At 40.1% G+C, this 16,290-nt stretch overlaps 2 protein-coding genes and 1 pseudogene across 6 annotated transcripts in view; 1 reads left to right on the top strand and 2 right to left on the bottom strand.

Annotated features, from left to right (window-relative positions):
• The window catches only part of STRN3 (striatin 3), a 112,273-nt gene extending 108,034 nt beyond the window's left edge, over nucleotides 1–4,239 (bottom strand). The window contains exon 1 of the mRNA XM_069540317.1: nucleotides 3,713–4,239. Within this exon, the coding sequence (XP_069396418.1) occupies nucleotides 3,713–3,994 (282 nt within the window). The 5' untranslated portion in view covers nucleotides 3,995–4,239. The remainder of the gene's footprint in view (nucleotides 1–3,712) is intronic.
• AP4S1 (adaptor related protein complex 4 subunit sigma 1) overlaps nucleotides 1,754–16,290 on the top strand; it is a 61,221-nt gene continuing 46,684 nt past the window's right edge. For 3 of the 5 annotated variants that reach the window (XM_060004725.1, XM_060004728.1, XM_060004729.1), the window contains exon 1: nucleotides 1,754–3,585. The gene's annotated coding sequence lies outside the window, so the exon portion shown is untranslated. Of the gene's footprint in view, nucleotides 3,586–5,678; nucleotides 5,868–16,290 lie in introns of all 5 variants that reach the window. The other 2 variants (XM_060004726.1, XM_060004727.1) reach the window with 2 other exon arrangements.
• Nucleotides 9,488–10,234, bottom strand: LOC132419585 (small nuclear ribonucleoprotein G pseudogene; annotated as a pseudogene).

The raw sequence follows: 16,290 nt of genomic DNA, 5'->3' as shown, positions 1-16,290 counted from the left end.
ACCCTAAGAAAACCCTGGCAATAACAGATTAAAAGGGAAACAATTACCTCCCCCCATTAAAAATGAAGAAATCAAGTTATGTCTGAGAGAAACATCTCCTATTAACTTAAGATCTTTAGATGGCAATATCTGTCACGTTATGACAAATCTGTATGCCAGAGTATGCAAACACAAACACTAATTAAAAGTTTACACTTGGGCTTTCCTGGTGGCGCAGTGGTTGAGAGTCCACCTGCCGATGCAGGGGACACGGGTTCGTGCCCCGGTCAGGGAAGATCCCACATGCCGCAGAGCGGCTAGGCCCGTGAGCCATGGCCACTGAGCCTGCTTGTCCAGAGCCTGTGCTCTGCAACGGGAGAGGCCACAGCAGGGAGAGGCCCGCGTACCGCAAAAAAAAAAAAAAAAAAAAGTTTACAGTTGCTGGAGAATTAGTAGTTTTAGAATACTAACTCCAGGACTACATTTTCTATGTATTACCTATGCCATATTTTTATAGTTGGCACACAAGCATTTTGTATATGCCATAAGTGCATTTATTACACACTAACTACAGAAAAAAATATAAGGACATATTTGCAATATATATAAACTAGACCTGGCATGCCATGGGGGCTCAATAAAACTTTTTTGAAATGTACTGAAGTGGTGTATGCTACATAATGAATTACAAGTCAGATTCCATTTCTACAAAAAATACCAAAAAAACAATACAACACAATGGTTTCAAGAGTGGTAATAAGACCAAACAAAGCCTTTGGTTTCAGATAAACCTGGGTTCAAATCTCAGCTGCAATACTTTATAGCTGGCAAAGTTATTTAAACTGTTTGTGTTTCCTCCTCTGTAAAATAGAAATGATACCTACCTCATAAGGTTGTAGTGCTGATGAAATGGCAGTTATAATTTCTATTTAATGTGACTGCCAAAATCTCACAAGCAGTCCAGTCCATTTTTTCCCAAGTCCTAGACCAAATCAATCCAAATCTCTGGAGGATGAGACAAAGGCCTGCATACTTTTTATAGTTTTACAAGTGATTACCACTAGCACTCTCTTCTAGAAATCACTGTCCTAGAGCCTTATTAACAAAGCTTTACCTAAATCCCAGGTAAGGAACCATCACAAAGATGAAAGAGAGTTAAGACATCCTTTGGTTTAGTTCCAATCTTCTAAGAAAGACCTTTACCCAAAATTCCTTTTACAGGGAAGAGAACCATAATGCAAACTTCCAGTTTAAAATCCTTTCCAAAGCCAGGAAATTTAATTCCACACTGAAATTTTATATCAAAATGAGGTATACCTTAGCCTCGTTGTATTCATTATTGAATAGTTTTAATACTGAATACTTTAAAAAATGTATAGATGAACAGTGTACCCAAGGATGTATACCATAACGATATGCAACTTCTCTTATTTCTGTTATCTTTCTTAAAATTAAGTTTAAGTTTACAATTTAAATCCATTCACCTTTCACTTAAACTCTCCCAATAAATTTTTTATTCAACACATACATTTTAAAATGTGCATCTCACAAGCATTCTTACTAAAGACTGAAGACGTGTAAAGCAAATTCAGCATTCCAGAAGCAAACCTGAAATCCTAATAACTAAGTAGCCCAATAAAACATTTTAGAGAAATATACAGAGCAAAAATACACAATCATGAACATTTTATTCCAAAAGAATCAGTGTGAAATAATAAAAATTCCTGGAAAAAAATTAAGAGTCTAGAAACACTGCAGAACTTCTTCAAAAAAAAAGCAAACAAAAAAAGTTTAGAATGGCTATATCAGAACTAATATGCCAACTGTAGATAAACTGAAAGCAAGCAAGCAAAATGAATCTTCCTTAAAAGACTTCGGTCAAGAAGAGAATTAGAAGGGAAAGCAAGGGCTAGGGTAGACAATATAGATAGACCTCACTGTTGTATAGATTTTTTACTAATTGAGACACAAGACATTTTTCAGCTACTTACACCAGTGAAACTTATGAATGACTAATGCAATTGCTAACTTGAAAAGTGTTTAAATTCAAGCTTTTCTATAACAGTACAAAGGTTATAAACACTGTATCAGGGACTGGTGAAATATTATTTAGTGAGCCCAAGCCTCAATGCATTAATAAATGCAATTTTTAAAAATAAATGCCTCACACCGAATATTAAGTTTGCACATGGTGTAGTAAAAGTTGTACATCAATAGAACTCTATACATCCCAAATATTTTAAAGCAGACTACACACACAAAAAAACAATTTTGACTTTAGCTTTTTAAATGTTATATTTTTAAGAGCCCAATAGTATATCAAAGCACTAAAACACTGAATTGACTAACAGGTGTTAATTTATAATTAACTTTCTCAAGACTTGGTAAAGTGTCAAAATATATGTTTCTTATTTTTCAAAAGTTTAACTTTCCCAACTTTGTAAAGACAAATAAAAGTCGACTGGTTCAAAATCAAACTGACGATATACATATTTGTTTGAGGACACCCTTTTTAAGCTAATCCAATCTTCCTTCTTTCAACACTGCATTTCCCTAACCATTCACCCCAGGCATATATGACATGTATGTCAGCGAACAATACTACTTACATTCTAAATATATACCAGTCTGAAGAACAGGTGCAACACTATTTAGATGCATGCCTTTTTTCTTCTAAGCCAAAATTTGCCTTAGAAAGTGATTTTAAAATAAACACAAACACCCAAAAGAGTTGAACAATACTTTTAAAAAGATGTAGTCCTTCTGAAATACAAGACATAAGTCCTTAAAACACCAACAATCTTCCAAAAGTTAGGTAAACCAACCTATCAAAGTTTCACCTTAAGACTGAGTCCGGCTCAATTATGAAGGATCCTGAGGATATTTAACTTTGCTTCCCCTGCGTGAGTTGGTAACGTGAGACAAGTACGCTTTACTCCAAGTTAATATTAAATCTTCATAAAGACGGCACAGATATTCTGGTTTGGCTTTTTATATGTAAAGAAGGGGATGGAGAACGGCGAAGGGTATTCTAAAAAGAAAAATTCAGTACAGAGAAGCGTTGATGAGTCAATCACTAAGAACTCAAAGGAATCTAAGTGAATAAGGCAGCATCCCAGGTAAGAAGGTACTTAAAGTTGGCGGTAGGAAATGAAAACTTCACAGGTCAGCCCATTGTGCTCGGTAGCAGCCCTGGAAAGAAGCGTGGCTGTCAAGGAGTAAGGGTTATCAACTCCGGGGGAGGGGGGCAGACATGCCAAATCGGAAAAGGGGGGTGATCCGGGTAAAGGTGGTAAAATGCCCGTCCCAATCCCTCTCCTCCAGTTCTCCATCTCAAGAGGCACAAACAAGAGCAAGCTCAGTGCCCAACAGCCCCTCGCCGGACTCTCTCCCACAGAGAGGAACTCGGCCCCAAGCCCCGGAGACCCGCGCAGGCCGCCTCCGGAGGAGCCCCCGCAGACGCCATACTAAAAGCCAAAATGGCTGCCCGAAGGAAGCCCGCACCGCGCAGCTAGTGAGAGCTGGGTAACAAGCTTCTGCGGGAAGGGGGGAGGGGGGCTAGAGGAAGAGCCGTCGCCAGGACCATCGCCCCCTCGAGCCGCACAGGTAGGTTTCTCTCGGCCTCCCAAGGCCTCGAGCTCCAACTGAGGGGAGTCCCGGCCCCACCCCCCCCACCCCCCGGTCGGGAACCCCGCCGCCGCAGCCGTCCCGCACACCGACCCCAGCGAGGTACCTGCAGTTCGGCCCGCTCCACCTCCCAGTGCGCCCGCTCCATCTCGAACCGAGCCCACTCGTGCTGGATGTAGTGCAGGATCCCTGGGATAGTGTACTGCTGCGGCCGAGACAGCTCTGGGCCTGCCGCGGGACCCGCTCCCTCGGCGGCCGGAGCACCCCCACCGCCCGCCGTTCCATTCCCCCCGGGCGAAAGGCTCATGTTCCCCCCAGGTCCCTGCTGCTGCCGTGCAGGGGCCGCCATCCCGGGGCCGCCACCACCACCTCCGGCGAGCTCGTCCATTGTGTGTGGGGCCCCGGCCGGGGCGCAGGGCGAGACGCCGACCGCTGGGGGAAGGGCCGGGGAGGGTGGCCCCGCGCTGGCGGCGGGGCGGAGGCCGGCTGGGAGAGGGGCGGGGAGGGGGTTGTTGCTGAATGCCTGCCGTAGGTCAGAGCAGGGAGCTGCCGGCCGCCGCCATTACAGTCCCTCCTCCATCTGCCAGTTTCACTCACTCACTTTAGGGGAAGGGGGGGCCGCGGCGGGAGGGGGAAGGGGGGCAGGGTTGGGAAGGAGAGAGACGTAGGGCCGCCGCTCCCGCGCAGCATGCCGGGTAGAGAACGCCACTGCCGCCGCTCGCCTACTAGCCAAATAGAGTCCGGCCTCACCCTACGCAGGCGTACTGAGGACGCAGTCGGCTTGCCGTTAGAGGCGGGGAAGGAGATTCGGCTCCGCCCCTAGGCCCGCCCCGCAGGCTTGCTGCGGGATTCTGGCGGTGGAGTCCGGACGGTGGGCCATCGAATCCAATCTTTGGAAGAGAGTTGGTCTCTGCCTTCCCAGGAATCCGTATCCCTCTCTCAGTCAGTCCCCAGCGCCGTTCCCTACCCAAAGGTCTCAGCGGCGCGCCTGCCTTTGGAGCTGGGTTTTAACCTGGTTGGTCGCTCTGGCCGGCCGCAGCCGGTCCCGGATTCCTGACGTTTCTTTTGCATTCCTTGCGTGTTTTCAGGCAGTCCCAGAGGGTCGGGCCTCTTTCTCTGCCTGTCACTCTCTCTCTCTCTGGTTTCCTAGCACCAGGCAGTTCCCGGGGCTTTGGGGACGTTCTCTTTTGGCAAAGAGCCCAGATCGTCCCGGACGTGGAGACTGATTCTCTGTCTCTGGGCTTTGCTCCCAATTCTGTGCTCCCTGTCGCGCGTTGCAACTTGTACAGCTTTGCCTCCCGTCTTTCCTATTCTGGGGTGGGTTGTGTTTGGGGAGTTTGACAGGGGAGCAGTAGCGATTGTTTTCATTTTTGGGGGGGAGAAGAGAAGGTGAAAATCTTTAGATCTTGATAGTGGGCAGAGGGGGAAGAAAACTGGAGGGGACTGGTTAAACTAACAATTTGATATTTTAGAAGTGAATGAGCTCACAAATATTGTCATTCATAGCAGAATCTTTTGATGGAAATAGAAAATAAGAGCATTGTGAAGACAATTTAAAACCCTACATGAACGGCTAAAAATGCTTTCCTGGGTTGTTTTAGTGAATGTAATATACACATAAAAGACAAGGTTAATCTTTTAAGTACCGTAGTGTGTGTGTTTATGTGCTTAGGTTGCACGGAAACATCCTTAATGAACTAGTAAGTTTCTAAAAGTTAATGTAGCTAATAACCATCTGGTCAAAAAATAGGACAAAAATGATATTTAACAACAATAAGGAAAAAAGATTCATTAATTACAGCTATGCAGGAAAATCGCATATAACATTTATTGCATTCAAATTTTTCGCTTCTCTACTACCAATAAAATTTTCACTATGGAATATACACGACCACTCGGTGTAATTTCCAAGAGATAAAGTAGTACATCTTATTTTATCATGTCTGCTTTATTGTTATTATAGTTTAACGGAGAGAGGATTGGACTTGTTACCCATGCTGCCATGTTTTATTTACATATGAAATGATGTCTGAGGTCGCAGAATTATTAAGAACTATTTCTCCATTTCATAGCAACCAACATACAACCAGCTCATTCAATCTTGTTCATTTGCGAGGGGCCTCAGAGCACGTAAAAAGTTCAAAAATTCTGTACTGCCTCAAGACCCATATACATCAAGAAAAATTTGTGAGAGGGTGTGACTGATCTCCCTTACGTTGGCATCAAAAGAAGAGGAGCATACCCACTAATATTTCCTGCTGGTACGTCAAGTTCAAGTAAAGACTGGATTTATAATCCTTTTTCCTCCCCACTCACCTTCAAAAAAACCCGAACTCTGCTCTTCTATTACCTATCATATTAAGTGGCACCACATTCAAACCTGAGGCCTTGCAGTCATTCTAGTACCTTTCCTTCACTTGGTCCCCTCATCCAATCCCTTTCTCAGTAATATCTTTTATATCTATTCCATATCTTCATACATGTCTTAATTTAAACCTTCCCACCTTTACTGTTCCCCCGCCTTCCACTACCACTGATGCCTGAGTGATCTTCAAAAGTCAGATCTGATCCTATCATTCCCTGCTTAAAATATATTAATGATCACCAGACTTACAATAAAGCCCAAATTTTAGCATAGTATATAAAAGTCCTTATTGCCTAATTTACCATCACACCATCATGGTATCCCATTCTGTCCAGCTAATCTGCAGCACCATTTTGGGTTCCTCAAATGTGTAATGCTGTTTCATTCCACAAGAATTTAATACATGCTGTATCCAACTGGCTTTGCTTCCCTTCTTCCTTCAAAACTCATCTCAAGTATTTCTTCCTCCAAGAAGCTTTCCAGATCCGTGAATTATTTAGTATAGTATCCTAATAGTATCCCATGCTTAACTCCTAATACTTATTACATTGTATTTAAATTGTCTATATATGTACTCCTCGGTGACACTCATACTAAACACTATGAAAGCAAGACAGTCACATAACAGGTACTGCAAATATTTGCTTCACTTATTTACTTTTTTTTTTTAAATTTCTGGATTGGCTACTATTTTTCAGATGCTCTGTTAGTCGCTGGTGAACCACTGTGAATCAAACAGATATAATCTCTGCCTTCACAGACTTTCCAGTCTAGTTTTAGGCAAATTACTTAGCACCAAGCACCCTTACTTCCTCGAAGTCTTATCCAGATCTGTCTCTTACACTCCCTATTTGAAGAATTCCAGTTGAACATGTCTGGATTCACTTTGTCCATGGTTTTATAAATGTCAACAGTGCAATCCTAAACCATATTCTTCCCAGATCATAGTCATTTATCTGCAGGATTGTAGCCTCCTAGAGGGGCAGGACCTATGCCCCTCTTGTTGAAAACTGTACCCCCAGTGCCTGGGACAGTGAAATCCCCAATAAATGTTTGATGAATAACTTAAATTCATACTAGACTAATATGAATATTTTTCCTTCACCTCAGTCTTTTTTTTTTTTTCCAGTTTTTGCTACCATTGTACCAATTATCTCTTGAGGTTCAATGACCAGAACTGTCATGAGCACCAATAGTAAAAGACACCAAAATTTTCTCCTCTATCGGGAGATTATTTTTTACAGTATTGATGTTGTGCTTTGTGTACATGACTCCAAGGACAGTCTGCAGTGAGCTCCTAGAATCTTGTTCTCTGTAGGTAATGAGCTTTCCCAGGCTCACATACAACTCACCTAACTGGAATTCCCTTCCTAAACTGTGACTGAGTCATTTCCTCTTTTCAGCATCAACCTTTGAAACTTCTTGTTTGTTCTGTCCTTTCATCAATCTTGTTCATTTCTCCTCCACTCCCATTGATTCTCTCAGTTTCGATGCCTGCCTATTTATATCTTTAATCAGTTTAGAATTTTAAGGTTTTTTTTTCCCCATTAGCTAATCTTAGACACCTGTGTTTTTATTCTACCTGACCAAAAAGAGACTTGTCACATTTCATGTGCATATATTATATCAACAAAAGTATGTTAAGGAATTCTAGTCTTTTAAATACATCAGAGTGGTTAACACTCAGATGCCTTCTTCCCAGTTACTGCAATACCTGATGTACAAAGTGTTTTGACCCTGACTTTGAGAACTATGTGAATTCCTTCCCAGACATCATATTATTTCATTGGTACATACTTCTCTAGGCATCTTTAACAGATTTTTTCTTTAACATACCACTATACCATTATCACACCTATAAAATTAATGGTAATTCCATTGTACAGTCATCCTACTAACAAAGAGCTCAGACTGGTTCATAATCACTGATCTAGTCATCTTTTTCCATCATCTGAAAAGATTGTGACAAGTATTCTTATCTCTATGAAGAGAGAAAGCTGAGATAAGAGTTCTGGGTAACTTCCGCAGCCCTTAGTAGAATAGGAAGTATTCCTACTCTTACATCAGTGAGTATACATGTTTATTTGGAAACAAGAAATAAAGTCTCCCTTTACAATTCTGCCTCCTTCTGTCCTGTCAATGGATTTAATATTACTACCTCTGGCCCCCAAATCATTTGCACTTTTGAAATCATTTTTTAGGTAGTTTCAGGGTGATTCAGTCACTTGGGGAAACTACATAGTGTTTACATTTATAAATATAGAAAACAAATGAATATTAGAGCCCAGAGAAATATCTTTGAGAAGAGTTGGCATGTGTTCAAAAACCAAACGAGCAAAGTGTATAATGGAGATGGAACAGAAAAGGAGGCAGCTTTGACCTGCACTGTGGTTTAACCAGCATAATAAGATCAGGTATCTACTTTTCATTAAAGCAGTTGCTTGTGGCTAAGAAAAGTATAGAAATATATGCAGGATACCTGAACTATTCAAATAGTATATTGTGTGGAAAAGAAAAGGAATAGGACCTTCACAGATTACAGAAAAATAGGCACCAAGACCTTCAGGAAACTGTGCATGCTATATAAAATTCTAGTCCAAGTTCATTCCTGAATTGTCTCCTGGGTAATATGATTCAGAAAGCAATAGGCTGTGATAATACTGTATAATAGCTAACTCATAGAGATGTCAAAATTGAAAGGGAAAAAAGAAAAAAGGATTGCCTGGAGCCAAATCCCTCCTGAACATTGGGTAAAAGTGAACAACCAGCTCTATAAACATGAGAACCAAATGACTGGAAAATGTGACTGAATGGGAAATTGCCAAAAGTTTCCTAGGTAATAATTTAACAATCTTGGAAATGTAGTTTGTCTCCTGTTGGAGCAGCAGGGGAGAATGTTCAGAAGAATGGTACCAGACATGGACATCTTGCCTGGGAAATCTCTGCTAAAGACAGTTTCCTTTGGAAAATGTTTTAAATTTGGCAAAAATTCACAAAACCTTATTTTTCTATGATAACATTTTTAAAGGCGGTAACCTTTAGTTTTGTCTATTAATAGACCAACCTAAAGTACCTGACAATTACCCTACAAAAAAAGATTAAAGAATTATTTGGAGCATTTTTAAATAACTCCTATTGCTCCTTTTGTATTATAGCTTTCAATATAGTAATCGGATGTTGTAAATCATGTTGTGCATAAGACTTTTTATTTTTGGCCTCACAGCATGTGGTATCTCAGTTCCCCGACCAGGGATTGAACCCATGCCCCCTGCAGTAGAAGCTCCAAGTCTTAACCAGTGGACCACCAGGGAAGTCCCTAGACATTTTTTTTTTTTAACATCTTTATTGGGGTATAATTGCTTTACAATGGTGTGTTAGTTTCTGCTTTATAACAAAGTGAATCAGTCATACATAAACATATGTTCCCATATGTCTTCCCTCTTGTAGACATTTTTATTTAACTTTTTATTTTGGATTTCAGTCATTCAAAAGTAGGAAAAAAAAGTCTAATGAATTGCCATTTTCAACAGTTATCAAGATTTTGCCATTCTTATTTCATCTATTCCCCATTTTTTCTGTGTGAGGAATTTTTTTTGACTATTAAAAAAGTTTAACAAGAAAGTTTAATATGAAAATGTACACTGCTCAATTTTTTATATGATAGTAAAACAGGCCCTTTGGAGATGGGACATGAGGAAGCAATTGATATCTTTGATGAACACAACCTTTGTTTATACTCATTCCAAGGCTTCTAACATGATGATACTATTTTCCCTTATACTGCCATTCCAGTATTGTTCTGTCACCCACCAATTGCTGTCTCTGCACATTCATCTATTGAAAGATTCATAAAGGAGTCAAGTCCCCAAAGATTCCTTGGACATGTCCACCACCATTTGATTTCAGTGATAACTTCTTGTCCATACATGTTTCAACTCAGGAGGGTGAGCCTTGCTTATGGCGTCTACTCAACAAGCTCAAAGATACCTTGAAATGGAATTCGTGGCCTTCCTCACACTTCCATGGCCGGCTCTCAGAATAATTTAAAGTAAATCCCAGACATCATATTATTTCATTGGTATATACTTCTCTAGGTATCTAACAGATTAGGACCTTTTTATTTTCAACATACCACAATACCATTATCACACCAATAAAATTAGTAGTAATTCCATTATACAGTATAATCCCTAGTCCATCGTCAATTTTCCCCAATTATCTAAAAAAAATTTTTTTTAAGAGTTGGTGATTTCAAATCAGGATCCAAACAAAATCTATATATTTCCTTTATTTGCTGTATCTTTAGGTCTTTTTTTATTTGTCTCCCCCCTCACCCCCACATCGTCATGCCATTTATTTGTTGAAGAGGTGAGGTTATTTATCCTGCAGAATTTCCCACATTTGGCTGGTTGCATTTTTATTGTATTATTTAGCATATTCCTTTCTCCTCCGTATTGTCTGTAAACTAGGAGTTAGATCTAGAGGCTAGGTTTGATTCAGGTTTTAATTTTTTTTGGTAAAAATATTTCTACATTGGGGATGCAATGTACTTTCTATTGCATCACACCAGGCAGCACATAACGTCTAGTTGTCTCAGTTTTAGTACTGTGATGTACTAAACTTGATCAGCCTGATCTAGCTATTGTCAGCCTTAGCTAGCTAGCTAGCTGTCTTTTAACACATATATCGTGCTCTACTCTCAACAGTTTCTGCTCAGCGCGGAGTCTGTCTTTCTATTAAAGAGCTTCCACTGGATGTTGCCGAGCCTTCGGGGTCCTGATTGGGACCTTTCCTTGCACTCATTGGCAAAAGAGATCCTGCCAGATCTCCTCCCAGTTCTCAGTGTAGTACCTAGATTCCCTCCTGGGGTTCCCATGTCAAGGAGGGGGGGGAGGCGCCCTTCCTTTGGATGATGACTTGGTGATTTCTGGGTTCCTTGGCTCTTTTGACCCTTACAGGACCACATTTTCAAACCTCCACTTCTGCTGGCACAGGTGTGGTTCCCCCTTTCTAGTTGCTAAGGGTAGTTAGTGTTCTGGAGTTCCAGGGGATGTTTTTCCCTTGGTTTTTGGTAAAGATGTTACTGTATAGTTTTTCTTTTTTTCCATCCTCGTGGCTCTCACTGTTTTTTGTAAGGGAATCCCGGGAACTTCCAAAACTGCTCTGCTACTAACACCACTCCCTTGCTTCTCTGCACTCTTGGCGTTTTAAGGTTTAAATTGCCTGCTAGTTAACCTAAATTTATTTATTAGAGCCCTGCTATTGAAATAACTTATTTGATCACTGCTAAAATAATTGTGACATTTTTGCTATTCAGAGATGTGAGATATAAGTGAGTGTAAATTTAAGTATGAATAATATCCTCTGGGAACAGTTGGGCAGGCTCTTGTCTGACAACTTTACTCTCCTATTTACATTTTCAGCCAGGAGCTGTAACATGTTGCTGTACTTTACTGTGAAATTCAGTAAAGCAAAAAGTGCTCCTGGGCAAAGGGCAGCCAAGCAGTCCACCTGAAAGGCTCTGTGTTTACCCTGACACCTGATCGGAACAAGAATGATACTAAATTCAGATACGTGTCTGAAAACTTGCCTTGGACAGCATTTGCTGGGTATGTTTTATCTATTGGAAGTAGAAAGGGAGATTAGCTGAACTCGCTAAGAGAGCGAGTCAGACATAAGAATTTTGGAAGTTTAGGTCTGATTACAAATGTTAAACACACTGTAATAAATGCAGTAATATGAGCTTTTCTGTCCTAAAGTTTCACATTATCTGATTAAGCCACTTCTTGGGCTTTAGGCTCCCTGTTGAGATCAACTGAAAGCAAATAGTCTGTTAGAATTGTACCTTTTGTGATACACTCTGGGGTCAAGATTAAACCTGCCAAAATATGCACATATAGCCATTAGCCAGTGAAAGCTTCTGAACAGAGGGTACAAACTGGGTAGACCTAGATTTACTCTAGTGAATGGAGAGTGAAATTGTACGTCCATGGTCATATTACAGCCGTCACTGAATTACTGGAGTCTTGAGGCAAACCTGGAGGTAAAGAGCAGTGGGTGAGAGCACAGACACTGGAGCCTGGCTAACATGATTGAGTCCTTCCTCTGCCTTTTTACTTGGTGACCTTTGGCAAGTGACTAAGTTTTCATATCTGTGAAGTGGAGATAAAAACAGTCTCTAACTCATAAAGCTATTATGGGGATTGAATGAGTGTAGGTAAAGCGTTCGAAACAGCAGCGCCTGGCTGTTTGGTAAGCACTGTGTGTTTTCTATTGTTATTATCTCTCTTCAAGAGTTGTTTTGTTGGGTTATTAGGACATCTTATCACAAAGGCTGAATAATGCCTCTCAGGTTACAGCAGCGGATTCTTTCATGACCACCATCAAATATCAGGAGCGTTAATTACTCATTTGAATTAGAGTCAGTTGTGGCCATGTAACTAACAAAAAAGATAGATCCTGTTGGCTGAGTAAACTGCTCCTCAAATTAAGGTTTAATACAGTAATTTTTGTGTTTCACTGTTTCTTTTAAAGTAATGATCTGCAAAATGGAGCCATAATTTTCTAAGTGATCTCTTCAGGACTGAAAAATGTTAATGTAGCTTTTAATACCGCTTCATTTTAACTCAAGACACGCTTCATTTAATTAGGAAGATCTTAAATAATAATTTCAATATATAACTGTAGTTTTACAGTATTCTTTTCTTTTTTTTTAACATCTTTATTGGAGTATAATTATAACTGCTTTACAGTCTTGTGTTACTTTCTGCTGTATAACAAAGTGAATCAGCTATATGCATAACGCATATCCCCATATCCCCTCCATCTTGCATCTCCCTCCCACCTTCCTTATCCCACGCCTCTACGTGGTTGCAAAGCATCAAGCTGATTTCCATGTGCTATGCAGCTGCTTCCCACTAGCTATCTGTTTTATATTTGGTAGTGTATATATGTCAGTGCTACTCTCTCACTTCATCCCAGCTTCCCCTTCCCCCTCCCCATCTCCTCAAGTCCATTCTCTACGTCTGTGTCTTTATTCCTGTCCTGCCCCTAGGTTCATCAGAACCATTTTTTTTTTTTAGATTCCATATATATGTGTTAGCATATTGTATTTGTTTTTCTCTTTCTGACTTACTTCAGTCTGTATGACAGACTCTAGGTCCATCCACCTCACTACAAATAACTGCTTTGTTTCTTTTTATGGCTGAGTAATATTCCATTGTATATATGTGCTACATATTCTTTATCCATTCATCTGTCGATGGACACTTAGGTTGCTTCCATGTCCTGGCTATTGTAAATAGTGCTGCAATGAACATTGTGGTACATGACTCTTTTTGAATTATGGTTTTCTCAGGGTATATGCCCAGTAGTGGGATTGCTGGGTCATCTGGTAGTTCTATTTTTAGTTTCCTAAGGAACCTCCACACTGTTCTCCATAGTGGCTGTATCAATTTACATTCCCACCAACAGGGCAAGAAGGTTCCCTTTTCTCCACACCGTCTCCAGCATTTATCGTTTGTAGATTTTTTGATGATGACCATTCTGACTGGTGTGAGGTGATACCTCATTGTAGTTTTGATATGCATTTCTCTAATAATTAGTGACGTTGAGCATCCTTTCATGTGTTTGCTGGCAATCTGTATATGTTCTTTGGAGAAATGTCTATTTAGGTCTTCTGCCCATTTTTGGGTTGGGTTGTTTGTTTTTTTGATATTGAGCTGCATGAGCTGCTTGTATATTTTGGAGATTAATCCTTTGTCAGTTGCTTCCTTTGCAAATATTTTCTCCCATTCTGAGGGTTGTCTTTTCATCTTGTTTATGGTTTCCTATCCTGTGCAAAAGCTTTTAAGTTTCATTAGGTCCCATTTGTTTATTTTTGTTTTTATTTCCATTTCTCTAGGAGGTGGGTCAAAAAGGATCTTGCTGTGATTTATGTCATAGAGTATTCTGCTTATGGTTTTCTCTAAGAGTTTTATGGTGTCTGGCCTTACATTTAGGTCTTGAATCCATTTTGAGTTTACTTTTGTGTATGGTGTTAGGGAATGTTCTTATTTCATTCTTTTACATGTAGCTGTCCAGTTTTCCCAGCACCACTTATTGAAGGGGCTGTCTTTTCTCCATTGTATACGCTTGCCTCCTTTATCAAAGATAAAGTGACCGTGTGTGTGGTTTTATCTCTGGGCCTTCTATCCTGTTCCATTGATCTATATTTCTGATTTTGTGCCAGTACCATACTGTCTTGATTACTGTAGCTTTGTAGTATAGTCTGAAGTCTGGGAGCCTGATTCCTCCAGCTCTGTTTTTCTTTCTCAAGATTGCTTTGGCTATTTGGGGTCTTTTGTGTTTCCATACAAATTGTGAAATTTTTTGTTCTAGTTCTGTGAAAAATGCCATTGGCGTTTGATAGGGATTGCACAGAATCTGTAGATTGCTTTGGGTAGTATAGTCATTTTCACAATGTTTGTTCTTCCAATCCAAGAGCATGGTATATCACTCCATCTGTTTCTATCATCTTTAATTTCTTTCATCAGTGTCTTACAGTTTTCTGCATACAGGTCTTTGTCTCCTTAGGTAGGTTTATTCCTAGATATTTTATTCTTTTTGTTTCAGTGGTAAATGGCAGTGTTTCCTTAATTTCTTTTTCAGATTTTTCATCATTAGTGTATAGGAATGCAAGAGATTTCTCTGCGTTAATTTTGTATCCTGCTGCTACTCTACCAAATCGATTGATTAGCTCTAGGTGTTTTCTGGTAGCATCTTTAGGATTCTCTATGTATAGGATCATGTCATCTGCAAACAGTGACAGTTTTACTTCTTCTTTTCCGATTTGTATTCCTTTTATTTCTTTTTCTTCTCTGATTGCTGTGGCTAAAACTTCCAAATCTATGTTGAATAATAGTGGTGAGAGTGGGCAACCTTGTCTTGTTCCTGATCTTAGTGGAAATGGTTTCAGTTTTTCACCATTGAGAATGATGTTGGCTGTGGGTTTGTCATATATGGCCTTTATTATGTTGAAGCAGGTTCCCTCTATGCCTACTTTCTGGAGAGTTTTTATCATAAATGGATGTTGATTTTGTCAAAAGCTTTTTCTGCATCTATTGAGACTATCATATGGTTTTTATCCTTCAATTTGTTAATATGCTGTATCACATTGATTGATTTGCATATACTGAAGAATCCTTGCATTCCTGGGATAAACCCCACTTGATCATGGTGTATGATCCTTTTAATGTGCTGTTGGATTCTGTTTGCTAGTATTTTGTTGAGGATTTTTGCATCTATGTTCATCAGAGATATTGGCCTGCAGTTTTCTTTTTTGTGACATCTTTGCCTGGTCTTGGTATCAGAGTGATTGTGGCTTCATAGAATGAGTTTGGGAGTGTTCCTCCTCTGCTATATTTTGGAAGACTTTGAAAAGGATAGGTGTTAGCTCTTCTGTAAATGTGTGATAGAATTCACCTGTGAAGCCTCCTGGTCCTGGGCTTTTGTTTGTTGGAAGTTCTTTTTTTTTTTTTTGTGGTACGCGGGCCTCTCACTGTTGTGGTCTCTCCCGTTGCAGAGCACAGCCTCCGGACGCACAGGCTCAGCAGCCATGGCTAATGGGCCCAGCAGCTCCATGGCATGTGGGATCTTCCCAGATTGGGGCATGAACCTGTATCCCCTGCATCGGCAGGTGGACTCTCAACCACTGCACCACCAGGGAAGCCCCTGTTGGAAGATTTTTAATCACAGTTTCAATTTCAGTGCTTGTGATTGGTCTTGTTTATATTTTGTTTCTTCCTGGTTCCATCTTGGAAGGTTGTGCTTTTCTAAGAATTTGTTCATTTCTTCTGGGTTGTCCATTTTATTGGCATAGAGTTGCTTGTAGTAATCTCTCATGATCCTTTGTATTTCTGCAATGTCAGTTGTTACTTCTGCTTTTTCATTTATAATTCTATTGACTTGAGTCTTCTCCCTTTTTTTCTTGATGAGTCTGGCTGATGGTTTATCAATTTTGTTTATCTTCTCAAAGAACCAGCTTTTAATTTTATAGATCTTTGCTATTGTTTCCTTCATTTCTTTTTCATTGATTTCTGATCTGATTTTTATTATTTCTTTCCTCCTGCTAACTTTGGGGTTTTTTTGTTCTCCTTTCTCTAATTGCTTTAGGTGTAAGTTTAGGTTGTTTATTTGAGGTTTTTCTTGTTTCTTGAGGTAGGATTGTATTGCTTTAAACTTCCCTCTTAGAACTGCTTTTGCTGCATCCCATTGGTTTTGGGTTGTCATCTTTTCATTGTCATTTGTTTCTAGGTATTTTTTGATTTCCTCTTTGATTT

This window comes from Delphinus delphis, chromosome 2, assembly GCF_949987515.2.
Source record: "Delphinus delphis chromosome 2, mDelDel1.2, whole genome shotgun sequence".
Classification (NCBI taxonomy): domain Eukaryota; kingdom Metazoa; phylum Chordata; class Mammalia; order Artiodactyla; family Delphinidae; genus Delphinus; species Delphinus delphis.
The sequence above is the reverse complement of the archived record's forward strand: the minus strand, read 5'-3'. Positions and strand labels throughout refer to the sequence as shown.